The 20,665-nt window shown below is 34.9% G+C and overlaps 1 protein-coding gene across 1 annotated transcript; it reads left to right on the top strand.

Moving 5' to 3' along the window:
* The first annotated feature begins 1,893 nt into the window (after positions 1–1,893).
* On the top strand, positions 1,894–17,753 carry LOC145591616 (THO complex subunit 5A-like). Its single transcript, XM_081648128.1, has 8 exons — positions 1,894–2,178; positions 5,947–6,237; positions 12,685–13,021; positions 13,312–13,649; positions 13,833–14,089; positions 14,385–14,970; positions 15,050–15,184; positions 17,268–17,753. Exons 1-8 carry the CDS (start codon positions 1,960–1,962, stop codon positions 17,532–17,534), a joined length of 2,430 nt encoding a protein of 809 aa, XP_081504254.1. The 5' UTR covers positions 1,894–1,959; the 3' UTR covers positions 17,535–17,753.
* The last annotated feature ends 2,912 nt before the right edge of the window (positions 17,754–20,665 follow it).

The raw sequence follows: 20,665 nt of genomic DNA, 5'->3' as shown, positions 1-20,665 counted from the left end.
TAAATTAAAAGGCTTGAATTTCGATAAGGAAAATTTGTTATTATTAATCCCAACTTTGAGCCATTTACTTTAATTAATCCCAACTATCGACTATTCCTGAATAATCCCAACTATGGGAGGCATTTTCTTTCATCAGACCCAAACCGGTCAACAAAAGTTAATGACCTGTTATACCAAGTTATTGGACACGTGTCAACACGTGATTTGTCCAAAAAATAAAAAAAAAGTTTTTTTTTTTTTAAGAAAAAAACACCACCCCCCACCCTCATCCCCTTCCCCTCGCCGGAAAAACTCCCACCAGTACACCTCTCCCCTTCTCCGTCTACCGGAACCCAGCCCCATCGTTCCCCTGACCTCAAAACCGCCGACTGGCGTTCCCACTCCCTTCCTCCATCCCATAAACGCCCCCCATCTCTCCCTGCTGGAAAATGAACCATCTCCCTTTCGCGTCGTCTTGTTGGAACGACCCAGGGATCCGGAACCGACGCCTAATTGCTCCACGGTGGCGTCATCATGTATGTCATGGCTCTCGAACGCGTCGCCGAAGAAGCCCAATTCATCAAAGACATCAAACGGGCTCCAAATTTGACAAGGTACGACGATGATTCCATTGTTTGTGGTTGCCGGAATCTAGGTGAAGCTCTTTTGTTTGTGGTTGTTGGAACTCTTTTGTTTGTGGTTGTCAAGATATGGGTGAGGCAGGCACTGGGAAGGGAGATGGTGGATTTACGATGGGAGTTGAGGAGGAAGGGAGGTGGGGCTGCAGTGGGATGGAGGTGGTCAGGTAGTTAGGTTTGTTTTTTTTTTTTTTTTAATTTTTTTATTAATAAAATTGCGACACCTGGCATTTAAGAAAAAATAAAAAGAAGTTACCTTTTCATCAGGTCACCGATCATTTGACCTGATGAAAGAAAATGCCTCCCAAAGTTGGGATTATTCAGTAATAATCAATAGTTGGGATTAATTAAAATAAATGGTCCAAAGTTGGGATTAATAATAACAAATTTTTCTTTCGGTAATTGAATAAATATGAAACGATGTAATTGGAAAAAATTATATTCTAGACAGATACTCATAGAAACTGGAAGATTAGAAGAAGTGAAGAGGTTATATTGCATTGTAATAGTTAAGTAATTTAATATGAATTGCAAAATAAATGCAGTAATTAACTTTTTTAAAAGTAGTTTTTTATTTATTTATTTATTTATTTTTTATCTTTAAAACAAGTGAAAAGTACATTGCAGCTTTCTACTAGTATGCAAACTGATTTTTTTTTTTAAATTTTGGGCCCTTTTTAATGTGGACTCTAGGGCCTAGGCGGTCGCACTCGAGGCCTAGATTTAGGCTCGGCCCTGGGTGGGAGCAGCAAAGTGAGCAAAATGAGGGCGGCGTTGTGAAGGGCAATGATGGTTTCCGAGGTGGGGTTGGGGTGGGGCGGCCGATTTTCGGTATTGTGGTGGTTCAGCGGCGAAATTCGGTGGCTGGTGGGTGGTTGGTTGGTATTGGACAAGGCAGGGAGAAGAGCCACCAACGCTGGTAGTTTGTATTTTAAAAAAAAGTTTTTTTCTTATTTCTTTTTATAGACCAATCACGTGTTGACACATGTTAGGTGGGTTGTTGACCAGTTTGGGACTAAAGAAATAAAACGTAGTTAATAATTGGAATTATTGCACAATAATCAAAAGTTAGGATTATTAAAATAGATTAGACAAAATTGAGATTATTAAAGTGTATTTTTAAATCAATCTTAACCGTGCTTCAAAGAGAAAAAAACACTTTCGGTTTGGGATTCGGGCTTCGGATCTTGAATTTTAATCTATAGTCTAGTCCGGGTTGGTGTGGTCCGGTGATGCCTGCCTTTTGAGTTTTGACAGCTCTAGCTACATCTGATTTTTTAAAACTACTCCACAGTTGAATTGACAAGCATTAACCACATCGAGGTAACAGAGCTCAGCTTCCATGGATGTGAAGATGGAAGATGCGGCGGCATCAACGTCGAAAGCGAATGTTGCTCCTCCAATGGCGGAGAAATCTCCCTATGTTTTGCTGAAAGAGAGCAAGCTTTCTGTGGAAGAAATAGTTGCTAAGATGCTCTCTCTCAAAAAGGATGATAAACCTAAACCTGAGCTTCGCGAGCTTGTCACTCAGATGTTCCTCAATTTCGTCTCTCTTCGTCAGGTTCCTTTCTAAATCTCTCACTTTCTAGGGTTTGTTTCTTTGATTTTCATGGTCGAATTAATTTTTTTGGTTGCTTGAATTATTTGTTGTTAATTGGTATGATTCATGCTGTGTTTTTTTTTCATGGTTCTAGCATTCATTATGGCGCAATGTTAGGTATCACTATATTGTCATTGTGTAAATCTCGAAATATGAAGCAGTGAGAGCTGAGAGCATTTGTTGAACTAATGGGTGATTCTGAAATCGTTCTAAGGGTTTCCTGAATTTGTACCTGCTAATTCAATGGTTCTAGCATTCATGCTGGTGTAATGTTAGTTATTGCGATATTGCGAATGTTTATATCCTGGAGTATGAAGCAGTGGGAAGATTTATTTAGCTAATGGGTGAACTGAAATCGTTTCGAAGGCTATCCTGAATTTCTATCTACTAATTTTTCTTGCAGTGTATAAAGCTTGAATGACAATTGAGGGTGGGTATGTGTTTGGTATTGTTGATTGAACTAAATTCAATCCGATTTAGCAGCTTGCTATGTTTCTACCTTGAATTAGACTTTATCCGATTTGAATCTCAAGATGTGTTTTTCACTGTATTATTGGAAATGGCTTCTATGCTATTATTGAGGTAATGCTAGGGGTCAGACTGCTTGCAATGGACACCTTTTAAGCTGACATTGTAATTTACAATAGCTTGTGATTGCTGATTAGTGCTGCAATCATGCAATTGGAATTAAGGGCCTTTACCGAAATGTAGATCTGAAGTTATAGTGTAGCTTTGGAAACTTTAGTTCAATAAGGTCAGTATAACATTTTGTACTACAAAACAGCTAGACTGTATTTAAGTAGATATTTTCATGTTCAATTACTTATTCAACTCTGGCAAATAAAGTCAATCATACATGCCCTCTTCTCTCAATGTCCTTTTGTCAGCTAGCCATGTCAAATCTTTCCCCAGCATCCCATCACCTCTCGATAACTATTCAGCTCTCATTACCTACTTTCAAGTTGCAACCTGCCAACAATTTTTCAAGATGATGCTGGATGGTAAGTCACAACATCTACAAAAGCAATTATGAATTATCCTGCCAAACATATCATATCAACCACTAATATCCCAAGGTTCAATTGTGGAAGAAAGAGAGAGAGATTTGATCAGAGCTGATCGATTATGCCAGGCAAGCCATAATTTTGATTTCCATGACTAAGCTCGGTCACATTTGGCTTCATAGATGTTAATTGGGGCCTTGAATTTTCCGTAGATTCTTAATCGGGCCTGTCAACACTATTGTCAGAGACTATGTTGTTGGTTATGGTTAAAGGCTGAATACTTGAAGGAAGTTGGAGGTGGCAGGCTGCGAAAAGGAAGAGGGCAAGGGGTAGAAAGGAAGTTGTGGAAGAAAAAGAGCGATTGTGGTTGAGAAGTTGGGTCTATATCATTTCTTTCTCCGTATATTCATAGATCAATAAACTTTATTATAGAATTTTCGGTCCCTACTCCATACCAAAAAAAAAAAAAAAACATATTGGATTTTTTAGATGTGTTTTACCCTTCACTTTTCTCTTATGTTAACCACTTGACGGAATGGCCCTTAAGTTCTAGCAGAGAATGCAATGCTTTTGAAGTACACTAAAAGTTTATGACCGCTTATTATTGACTCATTTCATTATTTGTATTATTAAAAGTGCATCTAAATCATATCTTTGATATTTAGTCAAATTATTTAGGAAGACAAAATGAAGTTTGAGCATGGATCAGGCTTTCATTAAATTCTTTCTTGATTTAGCAATAGCGGTTTTATCTAGTTATTCTTTAAAAGCAATATATCAATTGTTTTATGAATCCATATAGATTATTGTAAAGCATAGATACCACATGTTAACATCATCATCTTTAAGGACTTTATAGATTTATTGATGACAATTTGTTGGATGAAAAATGAGAAGAGGAGCTCTTACTTTTCATCACCCTCACACAAATAAATCAAAAATTGATTTTTTTAGCCAAGTATACCAAATATTGTTTTGATTGAGATATTTGAGATTCATTCATATAACATTAAAATAAAAAAATGATCAAGTCTTTTATTCTTTTATTTTCATTATATTGCTCTTGATTTATTTAAATAAGATTTACATGTAGGTTTTGATACTAGGTTTGAACTCCATTAATCTTTTGTGAGTTCTAACTTCAAACCCAAAGATTCTAGCATTAAAGGATGAATAATTTTTTGCATGCTTATGACAAATTATTGTGATGAGCTTTATTAGAGTTATCTTATGTTGTTTAATCTTTGATGTGCTCATTTTGGATTTATTGGTGACCAAATCGACCATACTTTAGATTAAGGTATGATCTTAATGTGGTTTGTTTATGTGCTATTGACGAATTAATAACGAATGTATACAATTGAAATTTTTGTTAGAATATGGAATCTTGGAAGTTCATTTCATCATTCGATTTGATGTTGATTTTATTGTTCAAACTTTTGTCTTCAACATTGAAATAATTCAACCTTTGAGGAGTTCAGGGAGTAATAGTTGCAAAAATAAAGCTTTAAGAAATTGTGACTTAAACTTGTTTCATATTCCCTCTCTCCAAATGAAAATCCCTATTCCCACTCTCCAAATGAAAATCCCTATGGCCTATTGCATAGATTTTTCTGAAGAATAAAGAAAGTGTGGGGGTTTTGATTGATTACACGTGAATTGATAAAGAAGAATTTGGGGTTTGTTGTTTAAAGGTGAATATAGAAAGAGATTGTGGGGTTTGGCAAGTGAATAAAGAAAAAAAAAATAGTAGGGTTTGATTGATTAAAGATGAATAGTAAAATAAATAGTGGAGAAATAAGATTTTTTTTTAGAGACATGATTTTTGGATCTAATGGGACATTTATTTGTGAACAGAGGGAAGATAATTTTTATTTTTATTTTATCTAGAGATAGTAAATTTATCTTTCATAACAAGGATTGTTAAAGGTTATAAAATTTTAATAAGGTAACTTTTAGAATATAAATTATCATCTAATATTTGTACATTCATGTTTCTATTGGTAGAATTTGAATCATCCTTCTAAGATATGGTGAAAATAATGGATAAGGGTAAGATTAATTTTTTTTTTTATTTTTTTTTATTTTTTTCCTAAAGGGGGTAATATGTATCTTTATAATAAAGGATGCCAAGGGTTGTTAAAATAAGAATATAATGTTATCATCTATGATTTCCACGTTTTTGTTTGTATAGGTAGAAATTGATACATCCTTCTGAGATATAGCGAAAAAAAAGGCGGGGCATGTATCTATGCTCCAATAGAACTACACCTAGAAATTGATACATCCTTTTGAGATATACGTTCTTGTTTGGATAGTCATGTCTTTCTCTCTCTTAGTTTAGGTTTTTTTTTTTGGCACATAATATCCTAAAGGTTTTAGTCATCCTTTTGAACAAGTTAGGTCTATTATATCTAGATATCATAATTTTATGATGGTATTTATGTATTCATGCTCATCAAATAGTATAACATTAATGAAATTGTTTGATTTATTATTTTACCTTCCGTTCCTTCTTGGACTTCCAATATTGTATTTTCATTTTCTAAAGGATGCTATGGCTATGTAAAGACTAAATAGAGAAAGTTGTCTTTATGTCGATTGAATTATAATCTTGCTAATTTATAGTTTTCCTTTTAAAGTCTTTATTATGTTCAACGGATATAATCTATAACCTAGTAGTAAGAATCCTTTGCAATGTCATGATAGAGGATGTTTGATGCAGGCAAACCGAAAGATCTTGATCCAAGAAGATCGTGTGAAAGCTGAGACTGAACGTGCAAAAGCACCTGTGGACTCCACGAGTTTGCAACTTCATAATTTGATGTATGAGAAGAGCCACTACCTGAAAGCTATAAAGGCATGCCAAGACTTCAAATCCAAGTATCCTGACATTCAACTTGTTACCGAGGCTGAATTTTTTAGTCAAGCTCCTGAAGAGTTTAAAGGAACTGCTGTATCAAATGAAACTGCTCACAACTTGATGCTTAAGAGGCTTAATTATGAGCTTTTCCAGGTAATTACTTATTTGTATCTCTATGCTATTGCAGAGTGGTATGCATAATGTGGTAGTCATTTACTTGGCTTGTCATCTCCTGATCTCTTCTACATGTGTATAAGAAACTTAAAAAATGTGATCTGAGTGACAGATTCACATTTTATATCTTACAATGTTGTGTAAGTTTATGTGAATCTCATCATACATTCATTGATAATCTTGCTCATTGATAATCTTGCTGTGATTTACCTAATTGGGTGCTAGTTATCTAGGGATTTAGTTGCAGCCTCCAAGTGACCAAGGCTGTCATCCAGTTATATATCAAATTATTACCTGGATATTGTCTTCTTAAGGCAGTGTTATTAAATCTCCCAACCCAAAAATTGTCCATTTTCCTTTTCGGTTAGCTTGTTTTTTTTAACAGATTGCCTTATTTCATTATATGTTAACAAGGCCCCCATCCTATTTCCTACCCCACACACATAAGAACAAAACGACTACTCACTCAATACAACTCTTACAAAAGTTAAAATAGGTAGCTCTAATTTAGGGTAATTCCAACTTCATGGTTTTATTTTTATTTTATTTAACTTATTTTTTTTGGGAAGGGGACAAATGGTCACATATATTTCCATTTTCTGCAAACTGAGGTCATTCGCTAAGGATTTAGGTAATTGCCATGAATTAGGAATCTTCAGTCTCATTTTCTTATGATTACTTGAGTGAAGGATATCTGATATTCTTTGAGTTGATAGGTATTACTTAAAGATACAAAAGGAAAAACAACTTTCAGGTGGTAAAAAAGAACATGTTTAGCAGGTTGTCCAATTCAGGCTTATCCCCTCAGTTTTATTGGGGTTCTTGGAGGGATCCCTCATCATAGGGTTTTTTTGAATCCTGTGATTATGAAATTTTTCAAGGAGGTTGGATGGCTGGAAGAACATGTACTTTTCTTTTGGTAGCAAAGGTAGTTTACATAGTGTATGATCTTTCTTTTCTTAAGATTGCAGTTGCTGCAGTAACATAAAGCTGAGAAGTTAATGAAGGTTTGTTGTAGTTTGGAATTAGTGGTAATAGGAACGACCATCTTGTGAAGTGGGATATGGTGCTTAAAAAAGTGGAAGGATATTTGGGATTTAAGATATTGATGTCTGAGAATACTATTGATGGGAAAATGGTTTTTGCATTTCTCTTCCTTGTATAAGGGCCCTACACCATCACACATGTAATAAAAGTACCCCATTATCCTTTATCACATCTAACTTTTCAAAAAAAAAAAGATACCCTCACTGGATCATATTTTCATATTTTCCAAAACGTCAGCTACATCATAAAATAAAAATTGATGATCAAATAATTAATAATCACCTAAAACTATGTCTTGTGATAAATGTCAAAAATGATAGGGTAGTTTCATTCACAATCCAGCCTTTCCTAATGGGCCTAATCCCATATCACCAGCTCTAATCAATGATACCGTGTAGTTTTTCGCATTGAGCATTGTCTCTTCAAGCACAATTGACATGTGGTAGTGTTTGGAAAATTGGATAAACTGGATTTCATTTGAATTTTTCCATTTTTAATGGCGGTCGTGTTTGTAAAATTGGAATATGAATTTGTTCATTTTAAATGTTGGAATTGACATGTTGAAATTCAATTTCAAATTTACTGTTTTGTTAATAATGACATGTGAAATCTAGAATTTCCACTTTAAGTTTGGAATTGAGTAGAATTTCAGTTTTAGAATTGTCAACATTCAGCTGAAGAAATAACTTACTGAGAAGGTAGGATTCAGTATTGCAACTTAATTTAAACTAAAGTAGTAGGCAGAAGAATTGGATTCGAAATCTGAATAGATGGACTAGAATTTATTAATAGTACTCCCAAAATAAAATTTACAACAATATTTGAATACATTGATCAAAGAAAAATTCAATAAAATAAGTGATTTTTTTTTGGTTTTTAGTTTAGAACATTGGATATTCTAATATTTGATTCCCAAAGCAAAGAAGAATTAATTCCAACTATGAGACTAATTCTTCTAATAATAAAAAAAAAAAACTGAGAACAAATTTACGGTACCAATCTTGGGAACAAAGGAGTCTTGAACAATTACAAATATGAATTAACCTAAGCCATATTAAGTGCCATTGAAAAGGTGGTGACAACTGACAAGAAGGTGGCAGTGGCATAGAATATAGCAATTTTCAAGAGGGGAGAGGGTAATGGTGGTGTTGGTTGGGACAGTGGTGCCTTGGTGTAAGTTTTAAAAGAGGAAAATTTAGGTGTGAAAGAGAAATAGAATTGTGATTAATGAACTAATAAATTGTATGAAAGAGAAAGGAAAGCATCAGAAAATTTTTTTATGACAATAAACAGTGTTTGAAGTACACATATTCATGGGCATTTAGCACCATTTTAGGATATGGGCCAATTCCATAATTCAAATTACTGGGTTCTCAAACACCTCATTTCACCCAATTACGAAGTTTCAAATGAAATTCTTGCATCCAAACACTTCAGAAGGGTATTGCAGTGTTATTATAGTTCTCTCCAACTACTTCCTCAATTCTTGAGTTATTGAGAATTATTAGGCATCTTCCCTAGTATCATCATCATCAGTATCATATCTAACAATGATTCCCCCCCCCCCCTCCAATTATCCATACAAACTTGAAGCAACATTTCAAACTTGGTCAAACTTATATACTTCCTCTGTTTCTGTTCGTTAGTCCCATTAGATTCTTTTGACAATTAAAAATTAGAAGTAATCTTCTAAATTTTTCTCTATATATAAGAACAAACATAGTCATATGAGATCTAGTTTTATTCGTCTCGATGAGTACATTATTAATATCTAAGTTTTGCTAGTGTGAGATAAAAGATACTACCTCCGTTAAAGTTAATTGTTATCTGCAACTTTGGGGTATTATTTGAGAGATAAAATAGACAACAATTAACGGAGATAGTATTTGTGAAAAAAAGTTTGCATCGATATATGTAAATGGGACTAACATTATAAAACGGAGGGAGTATTAGTTTGAAAATAAATAAATAAATACATAAATAAAGAGCAGAGGTGAGGTGTTCATTTACTTGGTAAAACACAAATAAATCTGAGAGTATGACCACTTGTATGTTCTTAACATCTCTCCCCAATCCTTAAATAAAGCTCTGTCAAAATTGGTGGGATGCTCAATGTGTTGTATTGGTGAGAGTAGGGAGACTTGTTATGTAACTTCATTTAGTTATCTAAAACAAAGGTTTGCACCCTGAAATTGGACCTGATAACTAAATGAGGAACCAAATCACAAAACTTGTTATCCGAGGTGCAATTTCAGGTTGCAATTTGGTTTCTCATTTAGTTATCTTGGGTGCAAGATTTCTGGGTGTGGATGGGAGATTTGTTATGTAACTTCGTGTGCAAATCTTTCACGCACTGTCAATATTTGCCTATGTATGTGCTACTAAATTTTCCAGTTATTCCTTTGGAAAGCCAAGGATCTGCTTTAGGTGAATGCTTTTTGTTTCCGATACTGGCATTGGACCTGATCTATGCTAATTATGTCGTCTCACTTGATATTTGTATAATTTGCTGAGTTATTTGTGGTTTCTATTTATTGATTGACTAATCCTTAATATGTATGTGTTAAGAGTTTAATGTTTAGGTAATTCCTCACAGCGTGATAAATCAAGACAATTCAGAATTGGAGCTCTGGATTTTTGTTCATCCCTCGTTATATTAATATCTTGGGATTTGTAACAATAACTTGGTATGTCTACTATATGGTTCGTAAAGAAAATGTAAATCCTGCTCACATGCTATAATTTATACCATGTGGCTCAATATGCTATAGACCAGATTCTCAGTGCAACCAAACAAGATAAATGAAATAGAAGTAGGAGGAAGCTTGTGTATTTGATTGAAGATAATTTGAAGATAACGGCTACAAGGTTGTATGCTTAGAGCTACTCTACTGCTAGAGAGAATAAACTACTACTACACTACAATTCACTTCACAAATCACATAACATACTGCTGCTCTATTGTTGTTTAATTATATATACCAAGCATCCCCCATTACAAAGGTACCCTAATTAATTAATTGCATTTGTCTCTTACTGCTGTTGTGTCCTTCAGAGGATCAGAACAGTCACCACACTCCTTAGTGGTTCCTTAATTACTTTTGTCCTGACTCCTTAAGTTGCTGCTGCTGCTTGTTCTTGTCCCCTGCTTTGCTGTTGCTTCCTTCTTCTCTTGTAAACCCGAATGGCTTGAGGTGGGTTCACCCGATTCATTGCACAATAACCCCATTCTGTCATGGATTTCTGGGAGATTCTATTTGTGGAGTTAGGAAAGGCTGAGGGGAAGAAGTGGATGTGGCTGGCATAGTCACCATAATGCTTTGATAGCAAATTAGCAATGTTATGGTGTGTGCAGCTAGAACATACTTTGCATACCTTTTCAGGTGTCACTTTGTGATTTGTTGTGGACTAGGGTAGCAATTTAGCATGCCAGCAACTAGGGCCTAAAGAAGTTGCTCAATTCCGGAGATTCGGGAACTCTGGGTGAATATTAATAGTTTTATCCATTGGATGAGAGCAAGCCCTCTTACTTTTTACTATATACAAAGTATATGTTAGCTCTTATTATATTAATTTGTTCATCTTAAAAAAAAAAAAAGAGAGTATTAATTCCATGGTACAAAAATTCGGCTGCATTGTAAGGGATTTTCAGTTAACCGAACTGAGATTGTCCGGTTGAGTAAGGCTTGTTACAAAAGCTGCGATCTTTTTCGAACCAGACGTTCCAAGCTCCAACCTCGAATTGCTCCGAATTGAACGTTACATGTCGTGTTGTGCTCCAAAGTTACTTGCTATTCAAAGATATATTGAAAGAATCTCCATGTCTCCCAAATAATGGCTCTAAGCCTCTAATAGTCTATTCTAACTACTCTAACAAAGTACAATTGATGTAAAATCCTGAACGACTTTGAAGACAGTTTCATATTGCAACTATCACAACATGGTCCACGACCAACAAGTCACTTCCATTCCTGCAACCTGACAGTTTCCACGATTGCGGCAAAAACTGTATTTCTGAACCATGATGGATACATAATAAGAGCCTTGCAATAAAGTGAGCCATTTATATTATGACGATTGTTTAGTTCTTTTGGGTGGAATTGTTGAGGTTGGCGAAAAGTTGGGTTATTTGAATGGGTTGATATGCCTTATAGCTTTCTTATGCCTGATGAGGCATACATGTTATGGTTGCCTTTGTAGGGGTCTGTTGATTTTGACTGCAGATCGTCCTTTATGTGTGACCTTCCTTACCTAGATTCGTTGAATTAATGGTCTGAGGCTATGTAGGATGGTGGGGTTGGATGGGTCTAATTTTATCTCAATTGTTATAAGGCTGTTCCACTGATTTGGCAATGATGGGTGGATCTGTCTGCTTTCTTCTGTTCCTATCAAGCCACCAGTGTCATCCAATGACGTCATGATGTTCCTGATCACCAAAAATATGACCTCTGCTGTTGAGAAAATATCCCAATTAGGACCTCTAACATGCTGTTAATTTCTTCCACCTGAGATATTGTAAAAAAGTAGGAAACAGTAATAGTGCACAGAAGCCTCAACCATTTACCACTTCCATTCCACAATACAATGTTGCAGCCAACAACAGCATGATCTGCCTGTTTTTATAAGCTGAAATTGGAGACTATCCCTTCAGAATTTCTTCTAGCAGGCTGCTAGATAGACATGATAGTGCAATAAAGCCACTAGGGCTGAGTAGTGCATGAAACTTCCTTGGTAAAAGAACAAAAGTTTCTACTTGTTAGTTACTTCCATTTTTACATATATTCTGTTGTTGAAATCTTCTAAATGAAAGAACCAAAGTTTCTCACCTGTTAGATGTATTCTCTTTTACAAAATTCTTTGTTGTAAAGGTGATTCTCACTAAATAGAAGAGTTGAATCAGAATCAGTGTAATTGTCTATTTGTCTTAATTATGGAGTGCTATTAATGTCTGTGATGCTCTTACTTGGTCCATCCTTCTGTACTAGTGTTGACACGATGCGTATCGGTTGTGTGTACAGAATCCTAGTGGACTCTCAGGAGAGAAACTGGACTTATCAGTGATGAAGCCTATATCTAAGAGGGGAGTCTTTCTCAATGAAGGAAAGTTTGAAACTATTAAGGGGACAGGGATAGTATATATGTATTACTAAGCTCTCCATCTCCACCCTAATTTCTTCTGTTTTTTCCTTTCTTTCTTTAGGGGGTTCACAAAGTGATACAAGGGGCTTGCAAGCTTTATTGCTTTGATTCATATAGTTCACTGCTTTTTTATGTTAATTTTTGTTTGTTAAATTAGATGGTTGGAGTTAGTTTCCACTTTGACTTGAATCTTATGAACTTTTGTATGATGGATGAGAACTATTGACATGGCTTTCACAGAGAAAAGAGCTATGCAAGCTTCGTGAGAAGCTGGAGCAGAAGAAGAAAAGTTTTTTGGAGACTATTGCCAACAGAAAGAAGTTCTTATCAAGTCTTCCCTCACATCTTAAGGCTTTAAAGAAAGCGTCATTGCCTGCACAAAACCAACTAGGACTTTTACATACGAAGAAACAAAAACAGATGCATGCTGCAGAGTTGCTTCCTCAGCCATTGTATATAATTTATTCTCAGTTCATGGCCCAAAAGGAAGCTTTTGGGGAAAACATTGAATTGGAAATAATTGGAAGCTTGAAGGATGCTCAAGCCTTTGTTAGGCGGCAAACACAGAAAGATACTGGTATCTGCTATTCCCGTTCTTAAATACGATTTATTCAATATGGATGATTATATTGTGTTGTCTGATCTTTTGTTTGTACTCTGTAGTGTATATCTTCATGTGTTTTTTTCCCTTTTATCTTGTTTATTTATTTATTTTTTATGTTCTACATGTTAATCTTGTTTCTTCAGTGTTAAGAAACAAAAGGCAATGTGCATGCAGTAGCTATAGCGTGATGCCGATTTTCCTTGTAGATATAATATTTTTCATCTATCATTGGGTAAATGGACTGACAAATTTCTGTTATCCAGGCATATCATCCATGCAGGAAAATTCACGGATAGATGATGATGTAGTGGATGAGGAAGATGATGGTCAAAGAAGGAGAAAACGACCCAAAAAAATGGCTGGCAAGGAAAATGGTGATGCAGCTGGGATATATCAGGCTCATCCACTTAGAATCATTCTCCATGTCCATGACAATGAAGTTTCTGATCCAAAGTCTGCCAGACTTGTTACTTTGAAGTTTGAGTACCTGTTAAAGCTGAATGTTGTTTGTGTGGGTGTTGAGGGGTCTGATCAAGGGCCTGAAAATAACATTCTGTGCAATCTATTCCCTGATGACACCGGCCTTGAGCTACCTCATCAAGTATGAACATCTTGCTTATGCCACATTGACTACTTGATGATTGATATACTATTGACCTGAAAAATTGCAACTGTTGTGTATATGTAGTATGATTCTGGGAATATGCAAAATTTTCAATGCTGATTATTTTGTTTCTTCTGAAATCCTGTTATGAAATTTTACCTTGATGTGTTGTTGGTGCAGTCTGCTAAGCTCCTCTTGGGCGATGGAGCAGAATTTGATGAAAAACGTACTATGCGCCCATATAAATGGGCCCAGCATTTGGCAGGAATTGATTTTCTGCCGGAGTTGTCACCCTCATCAACTAGTAATGAAGCTGCTAAGTTAGAAGCTGGGAAGGACTCTGTTATTTCAGGACTTTCACTGTATCGGCAGCAAAATCGATTGCAGACGGTGGTGCAAAGAGTTAGGTTGAGGAAGAAGGCTCAGCTTGCACTTGCGTGAGTTACTGCTCTATTTGTCTGGGTTTTGAAGTGATAGGATAGTATATAAGACTTGTATATGAAAACCAGAATGTTGCAAATTTTTGGATTTTGATCCCTTTTTTTTTTTTTTTTGGGTTTAGTTGCAGTCCCTTGCAGCTGCTAACTTTTTCTTATGTGTATGGATGCTAACAATCAAACACATCTTGAGCCTGCTTTTTTTGGTTGCTGGAATTGAATATAATGTGGACTATCTTTTCTTATGTTTATCTATGTGGATTCTGTTTTGTTGAGTGTTATCTTTGGATTACAGGGAACAGCTTGATTCACTTGCAAAACATACATGGCCCCCTCTGATCTGTCAAAGTGTTCCGTGGGCTACACATGAACACCTGTGTTTTCTGCATAGGTGGTCACCTCTAGGATCTTCTCTAAACCAAGGTATTCCCTTACCTAGAGTTGATGTGGAACAAGGCCATATTTCGTTGGATACAAACATGGCAGGAAGAGCTGGGTCCTCTAAAGAAGAGGGGATTGTGACAGAGGATGGGGAACTTCCATCTTTGGTTCCAGCAGCTGTTGTTACTGATGAAAAATCTATTACTAATCTAAATCAAGGATCAGTTGCCAAACATTCTAAACAGATGACACTGATATCAAAAAATATTACAGTTCCAGTCAAAACTGCCAGAAACCAGAGTTTTGGGCGAAATGAGGATGATATGGATCTTATGTTGGATAGTGAAAGTGATGTAGATGACACTCCCCAAACTGACCGGGAAGATGAAAGTGCTATTGACAAGGGAAATTTTTGGGTAGATTATGCAGTTAAAGAGTTTGAACTTGTTTTAACCCGAAAAAGAGATGTGGAGGAGGGGGATGTTGATCTAGAGGCCAAGGTAAATACTTAGTTTCAGATGTTCTTTTTAATTCTATTGTTTTTCAGCCACTTTGTTGATTGATTTTATGCAATGTCAGATTTGTATAAGCATGGAGTATCCACTCAGGCCTCCTCTTTTCAGATTGAGTTTACGTGCTCAGTCTTCTGATGGAAACAGTTCATCCTTCGACCACTCCATATGGTACAATGAGCTTCGTGCCATGGAAGCTGAGGTAGGCATTAAAGTTTCTAAAGCCTTGATCACTTCAGTTGAGCTAAACTCATTTAAGTTTTTGTATTTGTTCTAAATAAAATTGATCATGCTGATTCACTTGTGTTTTTGTCATGTTCAATTCTTAAATTTTGCTGTATGAACCCAATTATTTCTTATACTTAATTTTTAAATTTTTTAAATTAGTTTGACATCGATTTAACTTTTCAAAATTATCGATTTAAATTGATTTGCACTGTTTATAACTGATCTTCCCTGATTAAAACTGAATTATGCAGAAATTGTTTTTATCAAGCTCAAAAGCATAGGTCCTCACTCCTTTGCTTAAAATAAGTTTTTCTTATTTGGCAATAGTATTAATAGCCTAATAGGCATATATGTAGTTCCCTAAGCTTGACCTTGTATTCCTTTCCCTTGGAATCATTTCTATATATATTGTGTTGAATGGTCTTGTTACATCTAAATTTTTTTTTAAAAGAGAAATAGTGTTCACTACGAGATGTCCTACAAAGTCATCTACTTCTTTATAAAATGTTTTGAAATTAACATATCATCAGGGTCCTAATTTTAAATATGGAATAGTAATTTGATAATGAACTAATACAAAATCCTATCAGCTGTGTGAATAAAATGTTATCATTACTGAATCCAAGTTTGTTCTTGTCTATAATGCATGGTACTTCAATTGATCATCGTACCCGTACCAAACACACAATACACAACCTCCCCCTTTTGGGTACCAGGCACTTTGTCATATGATTGTATATACTAGTTATTTTTATTTTACAAACTTTGTTTTCAATTTATTCATTTTGATGAAATTTAATGATTTTTTTGCATGACACTTAAATATATAAAGTAAAATAATCAAATATTATTGAAATTTTCATGAAATTTTCTTTTTTAAGAGCATATTATATAATATTTAATTAGTTTTATCCATATCCTCTATTTTTTTAAACTACCGTACTATATACCCGTTCCGTTTCCGTACCCGATTTGGTACTTGTCCTTGTGCAACCTAAGTTCTTGTTAGGCTTCCTTGAGCACATTTACAAAGAGTATTTAGCTTTTATCCCTATCATTTCATAGAAACTACTATCTGAGAACTTTGATCCAATGGCATGGCATCATAACAGTAAGTCATTCAAAAATAGTAAGTAGAACATTTTATCTTACATAGTGCCATTCTAGCAAATAGGTTAGATGAGAAGTGTGTTGGGTTAATTATTTACATGAATTGAATTTGGAAGACGTCTTCCTAATGAAAAAGGCGGAGTAAAGAATTGGATTTGGTTAGTCAAGGAAAAGAATGAGGCTTGTGAGTTTGTGACTTGCCTTGTTATAAGAACTCAGCTAACCTTTGGAGCTTGTGGAAAGTTGGCTAGCTCACACCAATGATATAACCAAATAACTCTTAGTTTAGCAGCTTATATAGTGTAGAAAATCTAGAAGCTTGATACCTAGTGGAAAGTTGGCTAGCTCAAGCCTATGATATGAGTATATGACCGACCAACTCTTAGCTTAGCAGCTTATAGTATAGAAAATCTAGAAGCTTGCTACCTAAGAACCAGAATTAATGTAAAAAGGACAAAGTGTTTTAGAATTCAGTCCTTGTCCCTTATCAACACGGGCTTAGAAATACTACTGTTGAAAGAATAGAAAGAAAAAACCTGTAAAGTACTGAAACTGACCTAAAAATATACTGATAATAAGGAAAGATTTTCAATGTTTCTGCTAATCTCTGTTTGTCAATTGGTTTATTTTCTGGGGGGTGGGGGATTGGCTCCAATATTCTTTGCCTTTTATTTTGTTCAGAAAGAATATAGAATGACCCATCCTTTGTATCTGCACTTTGATGACTCGGTAAGCTGTGTTACGGTCAATTAAGGTCATATTATAATCTAGTCATGTGCATTGATTCGCCCACCTTTGATGGTTAGGCTATAAGATAATTGCGCTATATCTATTAGGCTTAGTAGGAGCAGTCAAGAAGCATTTACATTGATCTCAGTCTGTTACTTATTGCCACTGGAATTGGTTTCTTTTGACATTGTCGTCAACTGTTGATTTTTTTCTTGTAGGTCAATCTTCACATACTGAAGATGTTACCTCCTGATCAAGAAGACTATATCTTGTCTCATCAAGTGCATTGCCTTGCAATGCTCTTTGATCTCTACCTAAATGTGGCTTCTCAACCCTCAGAAGAAAGAAAATCCAATTCGGTAATTGATATTGGCTTGTGCAAGCCAGTCAGTGGTGATCTGAAAGCCAGATCTATCAGGGGAAGGGATCGCCGGAAAATGATATCTTGGAAGGGTATGGAATGCACCCCTGGGTATCCGTATTGATATATTATATTGTTCCAAAGGGTTCTTTTAATCATAAGATTAACACCCCAGATCTCATTTGCCTCACTTATGCCCCTCAGATATTTGATGTCTTTGATATGAGATACATAAAATACATAAAAGAGAAATATATTTTATTTGTTGTAGTATCCTAGTTTCTCTAATAAATGGGGATGACGCTGTTGCTACGTTGTGTCGGAAAACTTGCTTATTTTTCTCAATAGTTAGTCTTGGTCCTATGATAAATTTGCATTATCCAAAGGTAAATTTGCAGTACTCTAATCATATTATTAGTGTATAAGGCTTGTGCACTTGATCCTTGAGAGGCTGAGATTTACATGCAAAACAAATCTGGATTATGTGATGGTATATTTAGCAACCACAGTTGGAATTTGTTGCTATTTTGACGTCGATTTTCAAACAATCAGGGAAGATTTCTGGTTATTTTCGTTTGATAAGCATAAGCAAATGCAAATAAAAATTTCTAAGCCAAAATTTTAAGTCCAATAATAATTCACATATGAGGTTTTTACCAATACTACGTATTACTAATACTAATTCGTATTCAAGGTACTTAAGAAATAGTTTACCCTCAATTAACCCGACCTAAATGATCCGACCCGTAACCCAAAAAAGACCTGAACTTGAACTAACCCAACCCGAACCCGACCCAAAATGTAGTTGACCTGAACAAGACCCGATGCCCGAAATGACCTGACCCGATATTGACCTGAAACCTGAACTTGACCGACCTGGAATGACCTGAAACCTGAAGTGACCTGACTCGATTTAAATCCGAATTGATTAACACGAATTGACCTGACTCGAACCAAAATAACCAGACCCAAAGTGACTCGATTCCCGAAGTGAATAGGGTGAAATGATGAATTACTTAATTTAGGGTTTTTTTCTTTCCTAAGTAATAGGTACTCACGATTTTTTAATTTTCTTAACGAATTTACTTTATTTTTCCAACTATTTTTTAAGTGAATTTATTTGGTGACTTGACGCAAGCTTTACTCGACCCGACTCGAATTGACGCGACCCAAAATTGACCTGATCCGACATTGACCCGAAAATTCCGGTTGGAATTGGACTAGATTGGTTCACTAAATAGCAGAATCATTACCAATGGCACGCTGTGTGCCTAAGTGTGAAAAGACAGTGCAAGCTCGTATAGCAGTATCCACAACTCTTTTGCAGGTCTGTTCCAAAGCAGCTGCTCATGAATGTGAATGAGTTTGATAAGAGAAATAGTAGACGTCGAATTGAGAGTTTATGCCTATATCCCCCGATCGGGCTTAGATTAGAGCATATAGTTGAGAAGAAATGCAAAACGAAAGGAAAGGAAGGGAGGCGGTGCGGAATTGAGTTTCGCTTGCTCCGATCGTCTACAAGGACCTCCTTTGAATCTTTGACTCAGGTCCTACAAATTGACCTGACCCGAACCGAAATGACCCTGTCCGAAGATAACTTGAAGTGCTAACCGAATTCGACCCGAAACACGATTGACCCGACCCAAATATTTGCTGACTCGAAATTGACCCGACCCAAACCCGCTTGAACGACTCATTTGCCAAGTCTACCCTCAATATATAGGATGCGTGTTCAAGAATCTACTAGGTACTAGTGTCTTAATGATACATCATCGGGTCTATAATGCATTTATCATTGTGAAAATTCACAGGAATTTGGACATTGTATGATTGGCATCAATTTTTAATAAAAAAAATTAGCTTGTACATACATGGATTGTATTAAGTAAAACTAGGTTAGTTTCACTTCACCTTAAAAAAATAATATTCAGTAAAAATAAGTTCAGTACAGTAAAATTAATTTCAGTTCAGTAAAAATAATTGCAATTCCGTAAAATTAATTTCAGTTCAGTAAAAATAATTTCAGTTTAGTAAAAATCATTAACTTTAAAGAAGAAATATAATAGAAATTCTGTAAAAATAATTTCAGTTCAGCAAAAATACTTTCAGTTCAGTAAAATTAATTTCACTTCAGCAAAAAAAATTTCAATTCAATAAAAATAATTTCAGTTTAAAAAAATAAGATGAATAGAACGGGGCCTTAGTTACGTATATATTCATTTAATTTATTAAATATGGTCGTAGTACTATATACATATGCAGTGGTAGTATAATTGCATAATTTTTACCCCCGATTATCCAATAGAATTATATTAGCTTCTAAGGCCCTGTTCAGTTCACTTTATAAAAATAATATTTAGTAAAAATAATTTCAGTTCAGTAAAAATAATTTCAGTTTAGTAAAAATAAGTTCAGTTCAATAATATTAATTTCAGTTTAGTAAAAATCAGTAACTCTAAAGAAGAAATATAAGGCCCTGTTCACTTCACCAAAATAATATTAAGTAAAAATAATTTCAGTTTAGTAAAAATAAGTTCAGTTCAATAAAATTAATTTCAGTTCAGTAAAAAATAATTTCAGTTCAGTAAAAATAATTTAAGTTCAGCAAATATAATTTTGTTTCAGTAAAAATAATTTCAGTTCAGCAAAAATAAGCTGAAGTGAACAAGGCCTAATAGAGAATCAGTAAAAATAAATTCAGTTCAGTAAAAATAATTTCTGTTCAGTAAAAATAATTTCATTTTAGCAAAAATAATTTCAGTTCAGTAAAATTAATTTTAGTTTAGCAAAAATAAGGTGAAGTGAACGGGGCCTAATTGTATACTTACAGTTTGGTCCCCATCACATGACCAAAACTCACCTAAATTTATCTTCCTTTCTCTTCTATGTGATTTTACAATTTTTTAATGTTATTATACTTCCTCTGTTTCTTTATAGTTGCAACACTTCCCTAAAATGGAAATGTCACAATAGTTGCAACACATTATAAAAGGAAGGTTTTTATGGTGAAAATTGTACTATTCCCTTTATTTAAAGCACATGGCCCACTTGATTATGCTCCTTACAACCTATTAACCCCATTTTAAGTGTATTATGTAATGTGAGGTCCACTTTTCTTCAATACTGTGATAAAGTATGTGTTGCAATTATAAAGAAACGGAGGAAGTATATTTTTCCACACATAATCTTCATTTGCACTTCCTTTGAGTTTAAGGACCTTCTTGATGAATAAGCAATAGTTTAGGGACTTTCGAA

Source organism: Chenopodium album, chromosome 18, assembly GCF_948465745.1.
Source record: "Chenopodium album chromosome 18, dcCheAlbu1.1, whole genome shotgun sequence".
Taxonomy (NCBI): domain Eukaryota; kingdom Viridiplantae; phylum Streptophyta; class Magnoliopsida; order Caryophyllales; family Amaranthaceae; genus Chenopodium; species Chenopodium album.
The sequence above is the reverse complement of the archived record's forward strand: the minus strand, read 5'-3'. Positions and strand labels throughout refer to the sequence as shown.